This window comes from Lepus europaeus, chromosome 21 (assembly GCF_033115175.1).
Source record: "Lepus europaeus isolate LE1 chromosome 21, mLepTim1.pri, whole genome shotgun sequence".
Classification (NCBI taxonomy): domain Eukaryota; kingdom Metazoa; phylum Chordata; class Mammalia; order Lagomorpha; family Leporidae; genus Lepus; species Lepus europaeus.
The window spans coordinates 28,050,716-28,067,385 of NC_084847.1; the positions used below are offsets into that span (position 1 = coordinate 28,050,716).

Genomic DNA, 16,670 nt, shown 5'->3' on the forward strand with positions numbered 1-16,670 from the left:
ATACTGAAATTCATGTGGCAGCATGAAATACCCCAATAGCCACAGCAATCTTGAACAAAAAGAACCTGGGTTTCAAGACACACTGCAGAACTATAGTAATCAGGTTTAAAAACGATGCACAGATCAATAGAACATAATAGATATCCCAGAAATAAATACACACATCTACAGTCAAAACTGATCCTTGGCAAAGACACTACAAACATATATTACAGAAAGGACAATATCTTCAATAAATGGTGCTGGGGAAATTGTATATCCTTCTGCAGAAAATTACAACTAGATCCTACCTCTCAGTCTTTACAAAAATCAATTCAAAACAGATCAAAGACCTGTATGCAAGGCATGAAACTACTAGAAGGAAATGCTTGGTATTTTACATGTGTGCCTAAACCAAAAGACATTCCTCTGCAGAGTGGACGTGCACCCAGTCAAATAAGTTTCTTCATTGTTCCTGACTCCTGACACAACTTCATCTGCATGGTCTTCAGTGAAGACCTTTGAGGAAAAGGGAGAAATGGGGGTGGGGGTCAGCACGAGTGCAGAATGCTGAAGAGGAAAGCCAGAGTCCCTGTGTGGGCCTTCACAGGTGTGCTGGGGGGAACAAGTTGCTGCTTCTATAGTGTGTTGAGAACGTAAAAGGCAACAGTGTTACAGATTTTGTCAATACTCAGCAGACCTTGGGAGATTCCAGAGAGAACAGTCCGTTCCTTTCCTGGATGTTCGAGCGGACTTGCAACTTTTGTGACCGCTTGATTGGAGCCGGTTTCCAAACAGCCAGCTCACTCCATCTTGTTCATCTCCAAAGGCGGCTTAGCTCCCCAGTCCCCCGACCCATTTTCTTAAACGAAACCTCAGTTTTGCTCCCCCTCAGCTAAATGGAACCCGAATCTCCCTGTTGGCAAAACTGTTCTTCAGGAACAAAACTGCATTTGCTTTTCAACTTGTGTTTGGTTTTTGGTTCCAGATGAACCCTTATGATCCATTTTGGCGAGCAGGGTGCAGTAGTTTTTGAATCCCAATTAAAGGAAATGTTATCCCCATTAAAAAAAAATTCCATTCTTCTCACTGTAGACGTGCAAATATGTGTATCACTCAGTCATTATGGTTTAGTTTCATCACTATACGTGGGGAGGAAGGAGGGGCACTGAGACAGGAGGCCGGCTGGTCGCCAGGGTCTGTGGGACGGGTCCTCCGGACAGGTCCTGACCTCTCCGGGAACTCTGAGGGCGGAGGGCACAAGCCCAGGTCTCCAGGGGTCAACGCGGCCCTAGCAAGGCGCAAACGCCAGGTGCGGGTGGGAGTGCGGAGCCCCAGCCTCCTCAGCTGTGGCCCAGGTTCCAGCGGCGCATGCGTAGCAGGCAACCTGAGCCCGCGCCGCCAAGTCGCCATTGCGGGAAGGCTGTCGTCAGCCGCGGCCGGGCGCCAGCTGCTGGTCCAGCCCCCGGGGCCCAGTCTGCGGGCGTCATTGGCTCAGGCTGCGCAGCCCTCAGCGCCTTCTCCCGCCCCGGCCGGGCGGCGGCGTCAGGGGGCGGAGCCGCCCGGAGCGCCCTTCGTGGAGCCGGTGAGTGCGGCGAGGCGGTGGCCGAGGGGGAGGGGACGGCGGGCGCCCCGGGCAGCGGTCGCTGGCGGGTCCCAGCCGGCCTCGAGGCGTCCCTGTCCCCCGCTGCCCTGTGCCTCGTCTGCATTTTGATCTTTCATAGAAAAGAGCTTCCCCATCTTTGTAGTAAGACCCTCGTCTGCTGGTGTGATGCCCACAGAGGGCACGGAAGCCACTCCCCCACGCCCTGCCCTGTGTCTGTCTTGGCTTGGCGGTCCTGGGTGAAGTGACCGCGGCGGCTCTGACCTTTGCTAAATAGATCCGTGCACCAGGGTCTGCCAGCAGGTGCAGTGCATGCAGCTCCCTGTTAGACCAGCACGCCAGCACACAATGCAGCCCTCGCACCCCACCTTGGGATTTTCTGCATCAAGCAATATGACAGCTAAGAATGGCGCTGTACAATAAAGGGCAGGTAACCCATAGTTTTGTTTTGCTGGAATATATCATATGTTTGAGATAATTCGAGTATAAAGTGCAATAAAACTATTGCACTGGAAATGATGAACTCTATAAATCCTTGGTAAGTAGACAAGTGGAACTGAAGCCATTTACTAGACAAAGTAATGTGACTGAGTGTTAACGGCTCATGCATTGCCATGGATGTCATCACCTTGCTATTTGATGCATAGCCTGGCAGTCTCTGTCACTTCAACTATTGTAGTGACAGCTTTTCAAAATGCTGTGGAAGGAATTAACCCAAGAGGCGGAGAGGTGGTGACTCAGGCCTGGTGCTCAGTCCTTTGACCTGTACCTTTCAACTCTTGCCCTGTCAACTATCAGACATATTCAAAAAGTTCATGGAAAAGGTGCTTCATGAAAAACTGTGTATAGATTTCAAAAAGTTTGTGTACTAACCAAACTAAACAGCTTTTAATTCCATTTTCCATGAACTCGCTGAAGCCCCTGCATATTTGTTGTCTCATCAAGTGCTTTTAAATCCCCCCCCCAAAAGTATCAAGTTCATAAATAACAGAAAGCCTGAAGAACTGTTACAGATTGGCGGCAACTACAGAATCAAGTAAATGTGATGTAGGATGTTGGATCTGAGAAAGAACATTAATGGAGAAAGTGGTGAAATGTGTGAATAGCTTGAGTTAATTGTTCTGTAGCGACATTAGCTTCTTGGTTTTGATCATTGCACCATGGATATATAAAATGTTAACATTAGGGTAAGCAGGTGAGTGGGATACAGAAACACGATATTGCAGCCTTATAAGTATAAATTGGTTCAAAATTTAAAAGTCTTTAAAAATAGAAAGGCAAACACCAGCACCCACTCATTTAGTAAATATTTATTGAGTACCTATTATGTGTTGGCACTGGGCAATTTGAAAATAGAATAGTTAACAAGACTGGAATCCTGGAGATTAGTGTTATACAATGGTTAGATGTTAAGATAAGTTGCTAGACCAATAACACAGAGATTAAAAAAAAAAAATGCTGCCCGAAGTAAAAAGGTGATCATGTGGGCTGCCCCTGGTCTGTGATGTCAGTGTCTTCCCTGATTTAAGCTGACTTTGCCTGTTTAAGAGTAGGTGTTGTTACAAGGGAGGGAAGGACATGGGAACATCAGGGCAGTGCAGATGAAGGTTGGGAGTAACCCCGAAGAGCGACCTGAGAATAGGAAGCAGGCAGTTCATAGGAGTCCTCATGGCTTTGGACTCTAGCCTAGGAGTGGAATCCCTGGAGGATTCAAGTGGGGGGATGAACATGATCTGCTTCCTATCTTTGAAAGATCCCTTTACCCCAACTGCAGAGGGAACAAGAGTAGATTCTGGGAAATCCTAAGGAACAACCCATAAATGTAGGTAGAGCATAGCCCACTCGGAGAGACTGGAAGCAAAGCAAGAGGCAACTGCCAGAGTGTCAAATACCCATCAAGTTTAAATAAGTGGGAAGTCATTGGGGCTGGTGCTATGGCGCAGTGGGTTAACGCCTTGGCCTGAGGTGCTGGCATCCTATATGGGCACCGGTTCGAGACCCGGCTGCTTCACTTCCTGTCCAGCACTCTGTTGTGGCCCGGGAAAGCAGTGGAGGGTGTCCCAGATCCTTGGGCCCCTGCACCCATGTGGGAGACCCGGAGGAAACTCCTGGCTCCTGGCTTCAGATCAGCGCAGCTCCAGCCATTGTGGCCATTTGGGGAGTGAACCATCAGATGGAACACCTCTCTCTCTCTCTCTCTCTCTCTCTTTCTGCCTCTTCTCTCTCTGTGTAACTCTTTCAAATGGGTGAATAAATCTTTAAAAAAAAAAAAAGTGGGAAGTTGTGAGGTCCGTGGCATAAGCCATATATCCAAGTGAGGACCTAGGATAAGTATAGACAATGCTTTTCAAGAATGGTGGGCCAGCGCTGCGGCTCACTAGGCTAATCTTCCACCTGTGGTGCCTGCACTCCGGGTTCTAGTCCCGGTTGGGGCGCTGGATTCTGTCCTGCTTGCTCCTCTTTCAGCTTTCTGCTGTGGCCCGGGAAGGCATTGGAGGATGGCCCAAGTACTTGGGTCCTGCACCTGCACAGGAGACCAGGAGGAAGCACCTGACTCCTGGCTTCGGATCAGCGTGGTGCGCCAGCCATGGCGGCCATTTGGGGGGTGAACCAATGGAAAAAGGAAGACCTTTCTCTCTGTCTCTCTCTCTCACTCTCTAACTCTGCCCGTCAAAAAAAAAAAAAAAAAAAAAAAAAGTTCCCTAACCCTTACAAAAAAAAAAAAAAGAATTGTGGAATTGTGGCCTTGAAAAAAGAGAAAGATGGTTACCAAGGAGTGCATAGCCAGGGAGAGTTTTGAACGTGAGAGGGACGTTAAATGTTTTTTAAATGATGACTCAGAGGATTCAAAAGTCTTTATCTAGTTGGAGGTAGAGTAGGAGGAATGGGGGGTGGGGAGGCTGGAGAGAATGTAGGGACTGAGGAAGAATTACTTTCCGATGCAAATTCCTGGGCATCCTGAGGTACTGTTCCATCAGGTCTGGGTAAGAACGTGGGACTCATCTTTTCAACAGATAACCATGACTCAAGTGGGCTTCAGATTAACTTTGATAAATTCTGATCTATTTTCCCTCCTACTAAGCCCCGCCCCCAGTCTTCCTTTTTTCGCTACCCAGTCTAGGTTCCACTGTGTAGAATTTCCCAAGGTGAGAAATATTTCTGGGGTGGTGTGGCCTGGAAGTGGATGGCTTGTATAGAACGATAGGGAAACTCATTGGGATTGAGGCAGTCAAGGAAATGAAAGACTCCAACAGTTGTGAACTCTTGCCTCAAAATCACTCATGTGGCGTTCTTTGAAGTATGTGGATGTCCAACTCCACCTCTGCAGGTTCTGCTGCAGTAGCTTTTGGGTGGAACCTGAACGACCATACCTTTACATCTGTATACTTCAAAATCACTGCAAGTGTGTCTAATGCACAATCCAGGCTGAGAACCAGTGCATGCCTTTGCTACACAGCAGTCACTGGGATTGTTGGAAGAGCTCGCAGTGAAAGGGAAACTGTTGATCCAAGAATCTTAGTCTGAGTTAATTGTCATGGGGGGGAGGGCAATGCCATGGCTCACTTGGTTAATCTTCCGCCTGCAGCGCCGGCATCCCATATGAGTGCCGGGTTCTAGTCCCATTTGCTCCTCTTTCAGTCCAGCTCTCTGCTGTGGCCTGGGAGTGCAGTGGAGGATGGCCCAAGTGCTTGGGCTCCTGCACTGCATGGGAGACCAGGAGGAAGCACCTGACTCCTGGCTTCAGATTAGTGCAGCGCCGGCCATAGTGGTCATTTGGGGAGTGAACCAACGGAAGGAAGACCTTTCTCTCTGTCTCTCTTTCTCACTGTCTATGACTCTACCTGTCAAAGCCTGGGTGGGCTCAGAGACCCCCAATTAGACTTAGTCCAGTTTCTTGTCTTCCCATGTTAAGACTACAGCTGGGAGATATAGATAGAAGGGAACGGAGGAGTAGGATTTATTGAAGGGTGAAAGAACAGTAGACACACATATATAAATGCAGGCACCCGCAAGAGAGAATTACCAGGAAAAAGGATATGAGTGAGTGGTATACGTGAGTGTGGGCAACTTCAAGGGGGAATCACACCCACCTAGGCTGGGTCATCCTTTTTACAGCCCCCAGATGGTGAATTCCTTCCTTATCTTGAAAGGCCATTCTGTTGGAATTGGCAGCTTCTGTCTCCACAACAAATTACTTCTCAGAAGTGGCTCTGTATTTCTGACACTCGCTTTTTGAGAAAGATTTTTCAGGTCAACTTTGTGAACAGAAAATGTTTTCTTTTATGATTATTAGCAAATTAATGTTTCCACTTGTTTGTTTATCGTTGGATTATCTGCTTTTCCATCTTTCTCTGAAACAAAAATGCCACTCTTTCTGAAGATGCTTCAGAGGCCACGGCTGCTGTGTTTGCTGCTCTGGGAAGAGAATGGGGAAGGAGTGAGGCTACATGTTTTGTAGTTGTTACAGCTATACATCTCTTTCTGCACTATGTGGATCTCAGAAATTCTCGGCGTGCATTTTCATTGTTTTAAAGAACGCCACACCTTAGTGCCCTGTCTGTATGAGTAGTTTGCACATCTGTGTACAAACTCCATCCCTAGGTCCCCTAGGTGGCTGAGACTGCTGATGTCTTCTGCTGACTGTGTGCATCTCATTGCAGGTACTCTTCCTGAAACTGCATCTCACAAGATCCCCGCCAAGAGACAGATTTTTGTACCACAGAGAAGTTTCTCCATGAGGATTGATGCCTTAGGGGGAAAAAGTAATAAGTACCTTCAAGAGCTCCTGCTTCTCAACTCTGCTCCCACAAGGCAAGATTCTGAGAGGGGCTGTCCCTGGGAAGCGGACTCCATTCTTGTGGCTCTCCCATTGGCTCCTAAGACTTTCATCAGAGATGGGGCCCCTTTAACTGCTGGGCGCATCCACTGTCGCTCAGGCACTGAAGCTGCTGGCACGAGTGTGTGTCCTGACCAGCGAAGCCGAGCTTTGGTGACATGACAGCGCAAGAACTACAAGCACCTGTGGTCATCCTGCTGGAGGACTGAATGCAGATACTCAAAAAGGAAGGTAAACTAAAGGGAGAAGAATGAAATCTCCTCGTCCTATTTGAAGACCTCTTGAGAGGAGAGGAGAGGCAGAGCTCTGGGATCTTAGGTTTGGAAGTGAATTTCTGCCTCATGAACTTACACAGAGTGAGAAGAGACCCTCAACACATGTTCTGTGTACCATCTCATCTCAGCAGTGCACATTTATGTTTAGAATCACTCGGAGACTTTAGAACTGAAAGCATTGTCCTGGCCCTCTGCACACCAGTTCAATCCAAATATCTGGGAGTAGAGGCATCTTCCAATTTCCCTAGGAAAGTCGGGGCTGAAAAGTACTGAGCTGCCCACATGCAAGTGGAGTTGTACCACGGCTGAGAGAAGGTTGTCCACTGAATTCCTTCCCCAGAGTAATAGGGGTGCTACAGCTAGGTCATGCAGCTTGAAGCTCATATACACCATCCACCTTAGCAACATGAGGCAGAAGCTCTAAGATTTAAATTTAGCCTTCATTTCGTGTATGAACCAGATAGCACTTTTCTCTCTTTCATAGGTATGCCTTCTCAGAACGCTGGGCTTTCCCAAGAGGTGACCATGGAAGAGAAAGAAATGCATAATGGATTGCAGCTGGCCAGATCCCAGGTGAGTTGTGTTTTCCTCTCTACAGTGCTATCATTGTTCTCAGAATGTAGGCACTTTTCATTTTCCAATTCTCAAAAAAAAAAAAAAAAAAAATCCAGAACCAAGAGACTCTAGGTCACTTCTACTTCCAGCACTTTCACCAGACTCATTTTCATGAACTGCTATGCTAAAGTTGTGACTGTCTTTTAATCACCCTTCACTTACACAGTCGGCAAGAATTTAAACACATGCTGTTCTCTCTGTACATCCAGTGAGCAAATGATGCCCCAGTCACTGTGAGTATTCGGATTTAATGGGATTATTAAATATGCCTGATGCTATTTGCTGCCACAAGCTATTGTGTATCAACACTCTGTTGCATTTCTTCCAAAACTTTTGTAAGCCTATTGTTATAATTCTGTAATTTGAGCAAGTATTATCTAAATTGATGGGGTATGGATGAGATAAGCAGTTGTTGCTAAGAAAGCCAATTGAATGCTTTGGAAAGACTCGTAAATTCCAGTCACTTTCCAAAAAAATGCTATCAAATTAATTGTGAGCAAAATTGTAAAACACTGAAGACATAAAAACTCTCAGGATTCTATGCATTTTTAATTTATTTAACAGGTAGAGTTTTAGACAGTGAGAGAGACAGAGAGAAAGGTCTTCCTTCCATTGGTTCACTCCCTAAATGGCCACTACAACTGCGCCAATCTAAAGCCAGGAGCCAGGTGCTTCTTCATCTCCCATGCGGGTGCAGGAGCCCAAGCACCTGAGCCATCCTCCACTGCCCTCCCGGGCCACAGCAGAGAGCTGGACTGAAAGAGGAGCAACTGGGACTAGAACCCAGCACCCATATGGGATGCCGGTGCTGCAGGAGGAGGATTAGCCAAGTGAGCCACGGCACCGTCCCCTATGCATTTTTTATTTCAGAGTCATTTGCTCATTTTACTTTAACAAAGCAAACACACATTATGGGGATGACCAGACAATCATCTCTCACAGAAAAGTCAGTTTCCTTTCAGAAGATGAGAGAATGAATATATATTTATATATATATATATATATATATATTGACAGGCAGAGTGGACAGTGAGAGAGAGACAGAAAGGTCTTCCTTTTGCCATTGGTTCATCCTCCAATGGCCACTGCGCTGATCTGGAGCCAAGAGCCAGGTGCTTCTCCTGGTCTCCCATGCGGGTGCAGGGCCCAAGCACTTGGGCCATCCTCCACTGCACTCCCGGGCCACAGCAGAGAGCTGAACTGGAAGAGGGGCAACGGGGCTAGAACCCGGTGTGCCGGCGCCGCAGGCAAAGGATTAGCCTATTGAGCCACAGCGCCAGCCTCATTTATGTTTTAAATTGAAATTTCAAATATCTTTTATGAATCTCCACTTTACAGCTGTTTTGCTTAACAAAGAAGATGCCAGTGTCAGTTGCTTCAACTTACTATTCTTCAGATATACATCAGTGAGTAAAACAGACATGGTCCTAAACCCTAAGGAACTCACTGACAGACATTTAGGAAATATTCTGGCTGGCACCGTGGCTCACTTGGCTAATCCTCCGCCTGCGGTGCTGGCACCCCGGGTTCTAGTCCCGGTTGGGGCTCTGGATTCTGTCCCAGTTGCTCCTCTTCCAGTCTAGCTCTCTGCTGTGGCCTGGGAAGGCAGTGGAGGATGGCCCAAGTGCCTGGGCCCTGCACCCACATGGGAGACCAGGAGGAAGTACCTGGCTCCTGGCTTCAGATTGGCGAAGTACGCCGGCCGTAGTGGCCATTTGGGGAGTGAACCAACGGACAAGGAAGACCTTTCTCTCTCTCTCTCTCTCTCTCTCTCTCTCTCTCTCTCTGTGTAACTCTGCCTGTCAAAAAAAAAATAAATAAATATTCTAATAAATTGAAAGTTAGATGTTTCTTTCCCTTAAAGAGTTTTGTTTTAAAGGCAGAGTTAGAGAGAGGGAGATACAGAGAGAGAGGTCTTTCAACCATTGGTTCACTGCCCTGAGTGGGCCTGGAACTCCATCTAAGTCTCCCAAGTGGGTGGCAAGGGCTGGAGTACTTCAGCCATCTTCCTATGCTTTCCCAGGCCATTAGCAGGGAACTGGATCAGAAGTGGCGCTTCCAGGACACGAACCTGTGCCCATATAGAGTGGCAGCATCACAAGTAGCAGCTTAACACACTACATACACCACATCAGTCCCATCAGATTAGTTGTTTCTCATACAAAGTAGAATAAGGTCCTGGGGCTGGCGCTGTGGCATAGTGGGTTAAGCCTCCATCTGCAGCACCAGTATCCCATGTGGGGCGCCGCTTTGAGTCCCTGCTGCTCCACTTCAGATGCAGCTCCCTGCTAATGTGCCTGAGAAAGCAGTGGAAGATAGCCTAGGTGTTTGGACCCTTGCACCCACATAGAAGACCTGGAGGAAACTCCTGGCTCCTGGCTTCGGATTGGTCCAGCTTTGGCTGTTGTGGCCATTTGGGGAATGATCTCTCCCTCTCTGCCTTTGCCTCTCCCTCTATGTAACTCCACCTTTCAAGTAAAATAAATAAATCTTTAGAGAGAGAGAGAGAGAGAGAGAGAGAGGTGCTAATAATACTTCTTAAAGGAATTGGCAAAACTCAGCAGAAACAAAATGTAAAGTGAAATATGAAGGCAATATAAGTAGAAAAGAGCATTTTTGGCATGTGCTAAATGCTATATGCAACAACCACGGGTATTTGAGAAGATGAAGAGGCCACTGTGATCAATGTACAGGAAGGGAGAGAGTGAGGTAAGGTGAGCTGAGAGAAGTGAGCAGGAGCTAAATCCCAAGGTCTTGTGGTCTTGAGTTTTACTCTTAAGTGCAGTGGAAAACCTTTGGGGGAATTTAAGAAGCCACAAGCTTCATCCAGGTCTCCCATGTGGGAGCAGGGGCCCAAATACTTGGGGCATCTTCTTCTGCTTTCCCAGGCCACAGCAGAGAGCTGGATGGGAAATGGAGCAGCCAGGACTAGAACCTGTGCCATATGGGATGTCAGCACTGTAGGCATCAGCTTTATCAGCTATGCCATGGGTCAGCCCCAAATCTTTCTAATATGTAAAACACTTCCCTAAATCAGTGAGAGGTTAGGAGTCCAGTGGAAAAGTATACAAACAGGGGCCAGTGCTGTGGCATACTGGGTTAAGCCACCACCTGCAGTGCCATGTGGGAGAAACTCCTGGGTCCTGGCTTCGATCAGCCCAGCTTCGGCCGTTGTGGCCAAAAATTTGGGGAGTGAATCAGCAGATGGAAACCTTTCTCTCTGTCTCTCTCTCTCAGTCTGTAATTCTACCTCTCAAATAAATGAAATTTTAAAAAAAAGAGAGAGAGAGAGAGAGACAGAGCTCTTTTCTGGCATCCCATGTGGGTGCCAATTCAAGTCCCTGCTGCTCCACTTCTGATCCAGCTCCCTGCTAATGATCCTGGAAAAGCATTGGAAGATGGCCCAAGTACCTGGGCCCCTGTACCACATGGAGACTCAGAAGAAGCTCCTGGCTCCTGGCTGTAACTCTGCCTTTCAAATAAATAAATCTTTTAAAAATATATACAAACAACATTAAAAGACAATTCACAGGAAAGAAGATTCATAAAGATGTTAAACACATGACAATGTACATCTGTACACATAACAAAAAGAAATTTATAAGGCCAGTGCCACGGCTCACTAGGCTAATCCTCCGCCTGCGGCGCCGGCACCCCGGGTTCTAGTCCCAGTCGGGGCGCAGGATTCTGTCCTGGTTGCTCCTCTTCCAGTCCAGCTCTCTGCTGTGGCCTGGGAAGGCAGTGGAGGATGGCCCAAGTGCTTGGGCCCTGCACCCGCATGGGAGACCAGGAGAAGCACCTGGCTTCTGGCTTTGGATCAGCACAGTGCAACGGCTGCAGCAGGCCGGCCGCGGCGGCCATTGGGGAGTGAACCAACGGACAAGGAAGACCTTTCTCTCTGTCTTTCTCTCTCTCACTGTCCACTTTGCCTGTCAAAAATTTTTTAAAAAATTAAAAAAATTTAAAAAGAAATTTACATTATAAATAGAGGGGGCGGGAGTTTAGCTGGCAGTTGAGACACCAGTTAGGATACCTGCATCCCATAATTGGAGTACCTGGGTTCAATGTCCAGTTCTTGGCTCCAGTTTCCTGCTGGTGCAGACCCCGGGAGTCAGTGGTGAGTTTAAGCACCTGGCTTAAACTCCTGCTACTCTTGTGGAGGACCTGGCCTGAGTCCCCAGTTCCTGACTTCAGCCCAGCCCAGCCCCAGTGCTGTGGGGGCATTTGAGGAGTAGGCCAGTGGGTGGGAGCTCACTCACTTTTTTTTTAATTGACTTGTCTCAAATCAATTTTTTTAAAAAGGTAGAAAAAACTTGATGTTTTATCACCAAACTTGTTATTGCCCACAAGCTTGATCTTTTCTACAAGCTTGGTAACATACTATCCCAACAGAGCTGCGAGGAAACAGGTACTCTCTTGCTGCTACTGTGAGTGGGTGGCAGATGGCACGTTCAGAAAAAAGTGGCCAAGATATCAGCCACCCCAAAGGCTTTGTCTACAATGTGACTTGGACTCCTCCTTCGTGGACATGGAAGTCTGTGTTCCCTCTGTTGAGTACGGTCAATCCTGTGACTATGGTGGAAGCCAAGACATATGACTCTCAAGACATATCATAAAAGACAGGGAGATGGCCTGCGCCGCAGCTCAATAAACTATCCTCTGCCTGCAGCGCCAGCACCCCGGGTTCTAGTCCCTGTCGGGGCGCCGGATTCTGTCCCAGTTGCTCCTCTTCCAGGCCAGCTCCCTGCTGTGGCCCGGGAATGCAGTGGAGGATGGCCCAAGTGCTCGGGCCCTGCACCCCATGGGAGACCAGGAGAAGCACCTGGCTCCTGGCTTCGGATCAGCATGGTGCACCGGCCACAGCGGCCATTGGGAGGTGAACCAACGGAAAAGGAAGACCTTTCTCTTGGTCTCTCTCTCTCTCACTGTCCACTCTGCCTGTCAAAAAAAAAAAAAAAAAAGAAAGAAAGACAGGGAGACATCTTCATTCTGTTGGGGATGCTTGCTCTAAACTCAGCCACCTTGCCATGAAGAAACCCATGGAGAAGCCCACGTGGCGAGGAGCCAAGGCCCACAGCCCCAGCAGCGTCCTTGCCAGCCCTGTGAGTGAGCCATCGTGACAGTGGATCCTCCATCCCTCAGGCAGGCCTTTCCTGCTCATGCTACCTAGACCGGAGGCCAACTGCCCACTAAATCCTGGTGGTTGCTGTTTTGATCCCCCAAGAAGTGTTATGCTAAGCAGCAATAGAAAACTGTTAACAGATTTTGGTTCCTGGAAGTGGGGTGCTGTCAATACAAGAACCTAAGCCGTATAACACGGGCTGTGGGAACTGAGCAGTCGGAAGAAGATAGAAGGGAAAAGATTGATACTGAAATTATAAAGGGCCTCGTGGAGACATGGTGGCAGTCTAAAGGGTCTTTGTCAAGAGCTTTAGGGATAGTAAGGATGATATTATTAGATGCTGGAGGAAAGAAGACCTTTAAAGAAGAAATGCTGGGTGGCATTGTCCCCTTCAGTAACAGAATAATAGGGGGTGTGCTTAATGAACTTGATCTAGCTAAGGAGACTTTTCAGGTGTAACATTGGAATTAACAACTGAGAGCTTCTGGCTTACCAAAATGAAATGTGAGAGGAAAAAGATAAGCTAAATAAAGACCTGATAAATATAAAGAAACCAGGAATTACTGAATGTCTCATACTAACCCAAGCAGCAGACAACAGTCAATTTCAGAAAGGGCTTCACAGCAAAAATCAAATCCTTTGTGACAACATCAGATCTAAGGCTGTGCCTCATAGGCCAACCCACTGTGTTAAACACGAGGTTTCTAAGAATCATGAAGATGGCGTGCCCTAAGTCATAGCAAATGCAAAGGAGAGACAGACTTGTCTCAGAGAGATTTGTGGGTGTGGCCTTTATTATAAATTGGTACACAGTTACATTTTTTTAAAAGAAAGATACTTTTTTTTATTTTTTACAGATAGAGTTAGACAGTGAGAGAGGGAGACAGAAGGGTCTTCCTTCCATTGGTTCACTCCCCAAATGGCCACCACGGCTAGAGCTACACCAATCCAAAGCCAGGAGCTTCCTCCTGGTCTCCCATGCGGGTGCAGGGCCCAAGCACTTGGGCCATCCTCCACTGCCTTCCCGGGCCACAACAGAGAGCGGGACTGGAAGAGCAACCGGGACTAGAACCCAGTGCCCATTTGGGATGCTGGCGCTGCAGGCAGAGGATTAACCAGGTGAGCCATGGTGCCGGTCCCACACAGTTACATTTTATCAGCTTCCATTGGAAGGAATGGAGAGGGCTTTTGAGCAATCAAACTTAAGTGGGCAGAAAGCAAGCTTTGAAAACCACACAGCCTCAAGCACAGGCTACTTTAAATGGCCAGGGGACCATGACTCAGGGCAGAACCAAAAATGAGAACATTAAAAATGCTCTTTTTTTAGCTTTTTTGAAGTGTATATTATATGACTGTTTACTGTTCAATCTGTCACCAGGGTTTATTTTTCTTATTTTATTGTAACATTGGAACATTGTACAGACTTGTGAACCAATCTCTGCCCAACCCTATCCCTTCACTCCCCAGCCTCTGGGAACTACTACTCTTGTCTCAACTTCTATGTGATCAACTTTTTAGAATTGATACGTGATAATTGTACATATTTATGGGGTAGAGCATGATATGGTGATGTGTGTATATAATTGTAACGCAGTACCCACTGACCAGCTCCCCTTTATCCTCCACCCCCATCTGTCCCCTCTACCTTTCCCAGCTCTGGTAACCACAGTTCTTTAAAAAAAAAAAAAATTATTTATTTATTTGAAAGGCAGAGTTACAAAGAGGCAGAAGCAGAGAGAGACAGAGGTCTTCCATCCGCTGGTTCATTCTCCAGATGGCTGCAACAGCCAGAGCTATGCCAGTCTGAAGCCAGGAGCTTATTCCTGGCTTCCCACATTCCCTTATTCCAAGTCTCCCATGCGGGCGCAGGGGCCCAAGGACTTGGGCCATCTTCTACTGCTTCCCTAGGCCATAGCAGAGAGCTGGATCAGAAGTCAGGCAGCTGGTACACAAAGCAGTGCCCATATGGGATGCCAGCACTGCAGGCGGTGGCTTTACGCACTACGCCACAGCGCCGACCCCTGGTAACCACAATTCTACCCTGTATTTCTATGCAATCAATTTTCATTATGTGTCAATCAGAAATAAAGCTTTAAAAGATAAGGAAGCTCTCTATGTTCTAATAGGTCTGAAGTGTAAAGCTCTTTTTTTTTTTTTTTTTGACAGAGTTAGACAGCGAGAGAGAGAGAGAGAGAGAGAGAGAGAGAGAGAAAGGTCTTCCTTTTCTGTTGGTTCACCCCCCAAATGGCCGCTATGGCTGGCTCACTGCACTTCCCCCTGGTCTCCCATGCGGGTGCAGGGCCCAAGCACTTGGGCCATCCTCCACTGTACTCCCAGGCCACAGCAGAGAGCTGGACTGGAAGAGGAGCAACCGGGACAGAATCCGGCACCCCAACCGGGACTAGAAGCTGGGGTGCCAGCGCCGCAGGCGAAGGATTAGCCTATTGAGCCACGGCACTGGCTATAAAGCTCTTCTAAAAAGTAGATAAAATATGTTACCTTTGAGGTTAAAAATTGGAAGAGACAATTTATGTTCGTATTTATATAAAGAGGAATTAAGGAAAATATTCTAGAAACTAAAAAACTGACGACTGGGGAGATGGACAAAGAGAAGAAAGCTGGAAGAAAGGACTTTTGTAGTATATAATTTTGTAAGTTTTTGTTGCTATAGCACATTAATATATTACATACCCAAAAACAAAATTCAAATTAGGTTATGAAAGAAAAAAAAGGAGAAAATGGGGGGAAAATGAATGGTTAAAAAGGTCAACATTAGGGCCGGCACCGTGGCTCAACAGGCTAATCCTCTGCCTAGCGGCGCCGGCACATCGGGTTCTAGTCCTGGTCGGGGCACCAGATTCTGTCCCGGTTGCCCCTCTTCCAGGCCAGCTCTCTGCTGTGGCCCGGGAGGGCAGTGGAGGATGGCCCAAGTGCTTGGGCCCTGCACCCCATGGGAGACCAGGAGAAGCACCTGGCTCCTGCCTTCAGATCAGCACAGTGCGCTGGCTGCGGTGGCCATTGGAGGCTGAACCAACGGCAAAAAGGAAGACCTTTCTCTCTGTCTCTCCCTCTCACTGTCCACTCTGCCTGTCAAAAAAAAAAAAAAAAGGTCAACATTAGAAGGTATAAAAAGAAATATAAACTATAGGCATCATACTAATTAATGCAGCAAAAAAGAACTACAAATGTGGGTACTGAAGAACACAGGCCATGACCCATGAGTTTCCTCACCCTTACCAACGTAGCACCTCTGGTGCTGTCCTGAAGAAGCATTGAATAGAAATCAGAAATAAAAGTCACAGGGGAAAATATTCATAGGAGGAAAATAAGACTTCTTTGAGATAATCATAGAGCATTTGACTAAATAAATCCCATTGCTATTTACTAACTGTATATCCTTGGGTAAGTTAACCTGGGGGTGGGTGCTTGTGGTACAGTAGTTAAGCCACCACTTGTGATACCTGCATCCCATACAATAGTGCCCGGGTTCAAGTCCCATCTTAATAACTGATCCAGCTCCCTGCTAATACACACCCTGGAGGCAGCAGGTGGTGGTTCAAGTGCTTGGGTCCCTGCTACCCATGTGAGAGACTCAGATGGAGTTCATGGCTCTTGGTTTGGGCCTGACCCATTCCTGGCTGTTGTGGGCATTTGAGAAATTAACCAGCGGATGGAAGGTACACGCTCGCTCGCTCTCTCTCTCTCTTTCTGCCTTTCAAATGAAAAATTTTTTTAAATTTTAAAAATTACTTAATTCCTACTAGTCTTAGTTCTCTCAAATTGTTATTAAAATACATTTTAGAAAAATAAATGATCAAAGCATGAAAATTAATTTAAACTCCCATTACTGTACTAACATACTGAATTTTAGGTCACAGGGAAAAGCACTTTACTTGGAACACCACATTCTATTCATCCTAAAAAACTGATGATATATTTTTCCCATGAGGAGGGAGGTATTTGGGTGGATAGTAGGGAGTAAGGGAAGAGGCAGAGAAATACATATAGGATGCAGGGAGGGGGGTTGTTATCTCTACCTGAAAGGAGAACATTTATTCTACTAATCCCAGCATACATCATAGGCCATCTGCTTTCAACCTGTTTGCCATTTTTTTTTCTTTAACCCACTGGGCTATCCTCTTCTCTTCTGTCCAAAGCATAAAGATCTGTTAAGGATTTACACAAGCTCCAACTACCTGATACTTCCCATAGTTTTACACAAACATCCTAAATTCTTTC

At 47.0% G+C, this 16,670-nt stretch overlaps 1 protein-coding gene across 2 annotated transcripts in view; it reads left to right on the forward strand.

Moving 5' to 3' along the window:
- The first annotated feature begins 1,513 nt into the window (after window positions 1–1,513).
- ZNF713 (zinc finger protein 713) overlaps window positions 1,514–16,670 on the forward strand; it is a 28,666-nt gene continuing 13,509 nt past the window's right edge. The window contains exons 1-3 of one of the 2 annotated variants that reach the window (XM_062180200.1): window positions 1,514–1,564; window positions 6,244–6,650; window positions 7,179–7,267. In XM_062180200.1, the coding sequence (XP_062036184.1) occupies window positions 6,629–6,650; window positions 7,179–7,267 (111 nt within the window). In that variant the 5' untranslated portion in view covers window positions 1,514–1,564; window positions 6,244–6,628. Of the gene's footprint in view, window positions 1,565–1,980; window positions 2,013–6,243; window positions 6,651–7,178; window positions 7,268–16,670 lie in introns of those variants that run through there. The other variant, XM_062180201.1, reaches the window with a different exon arrangement.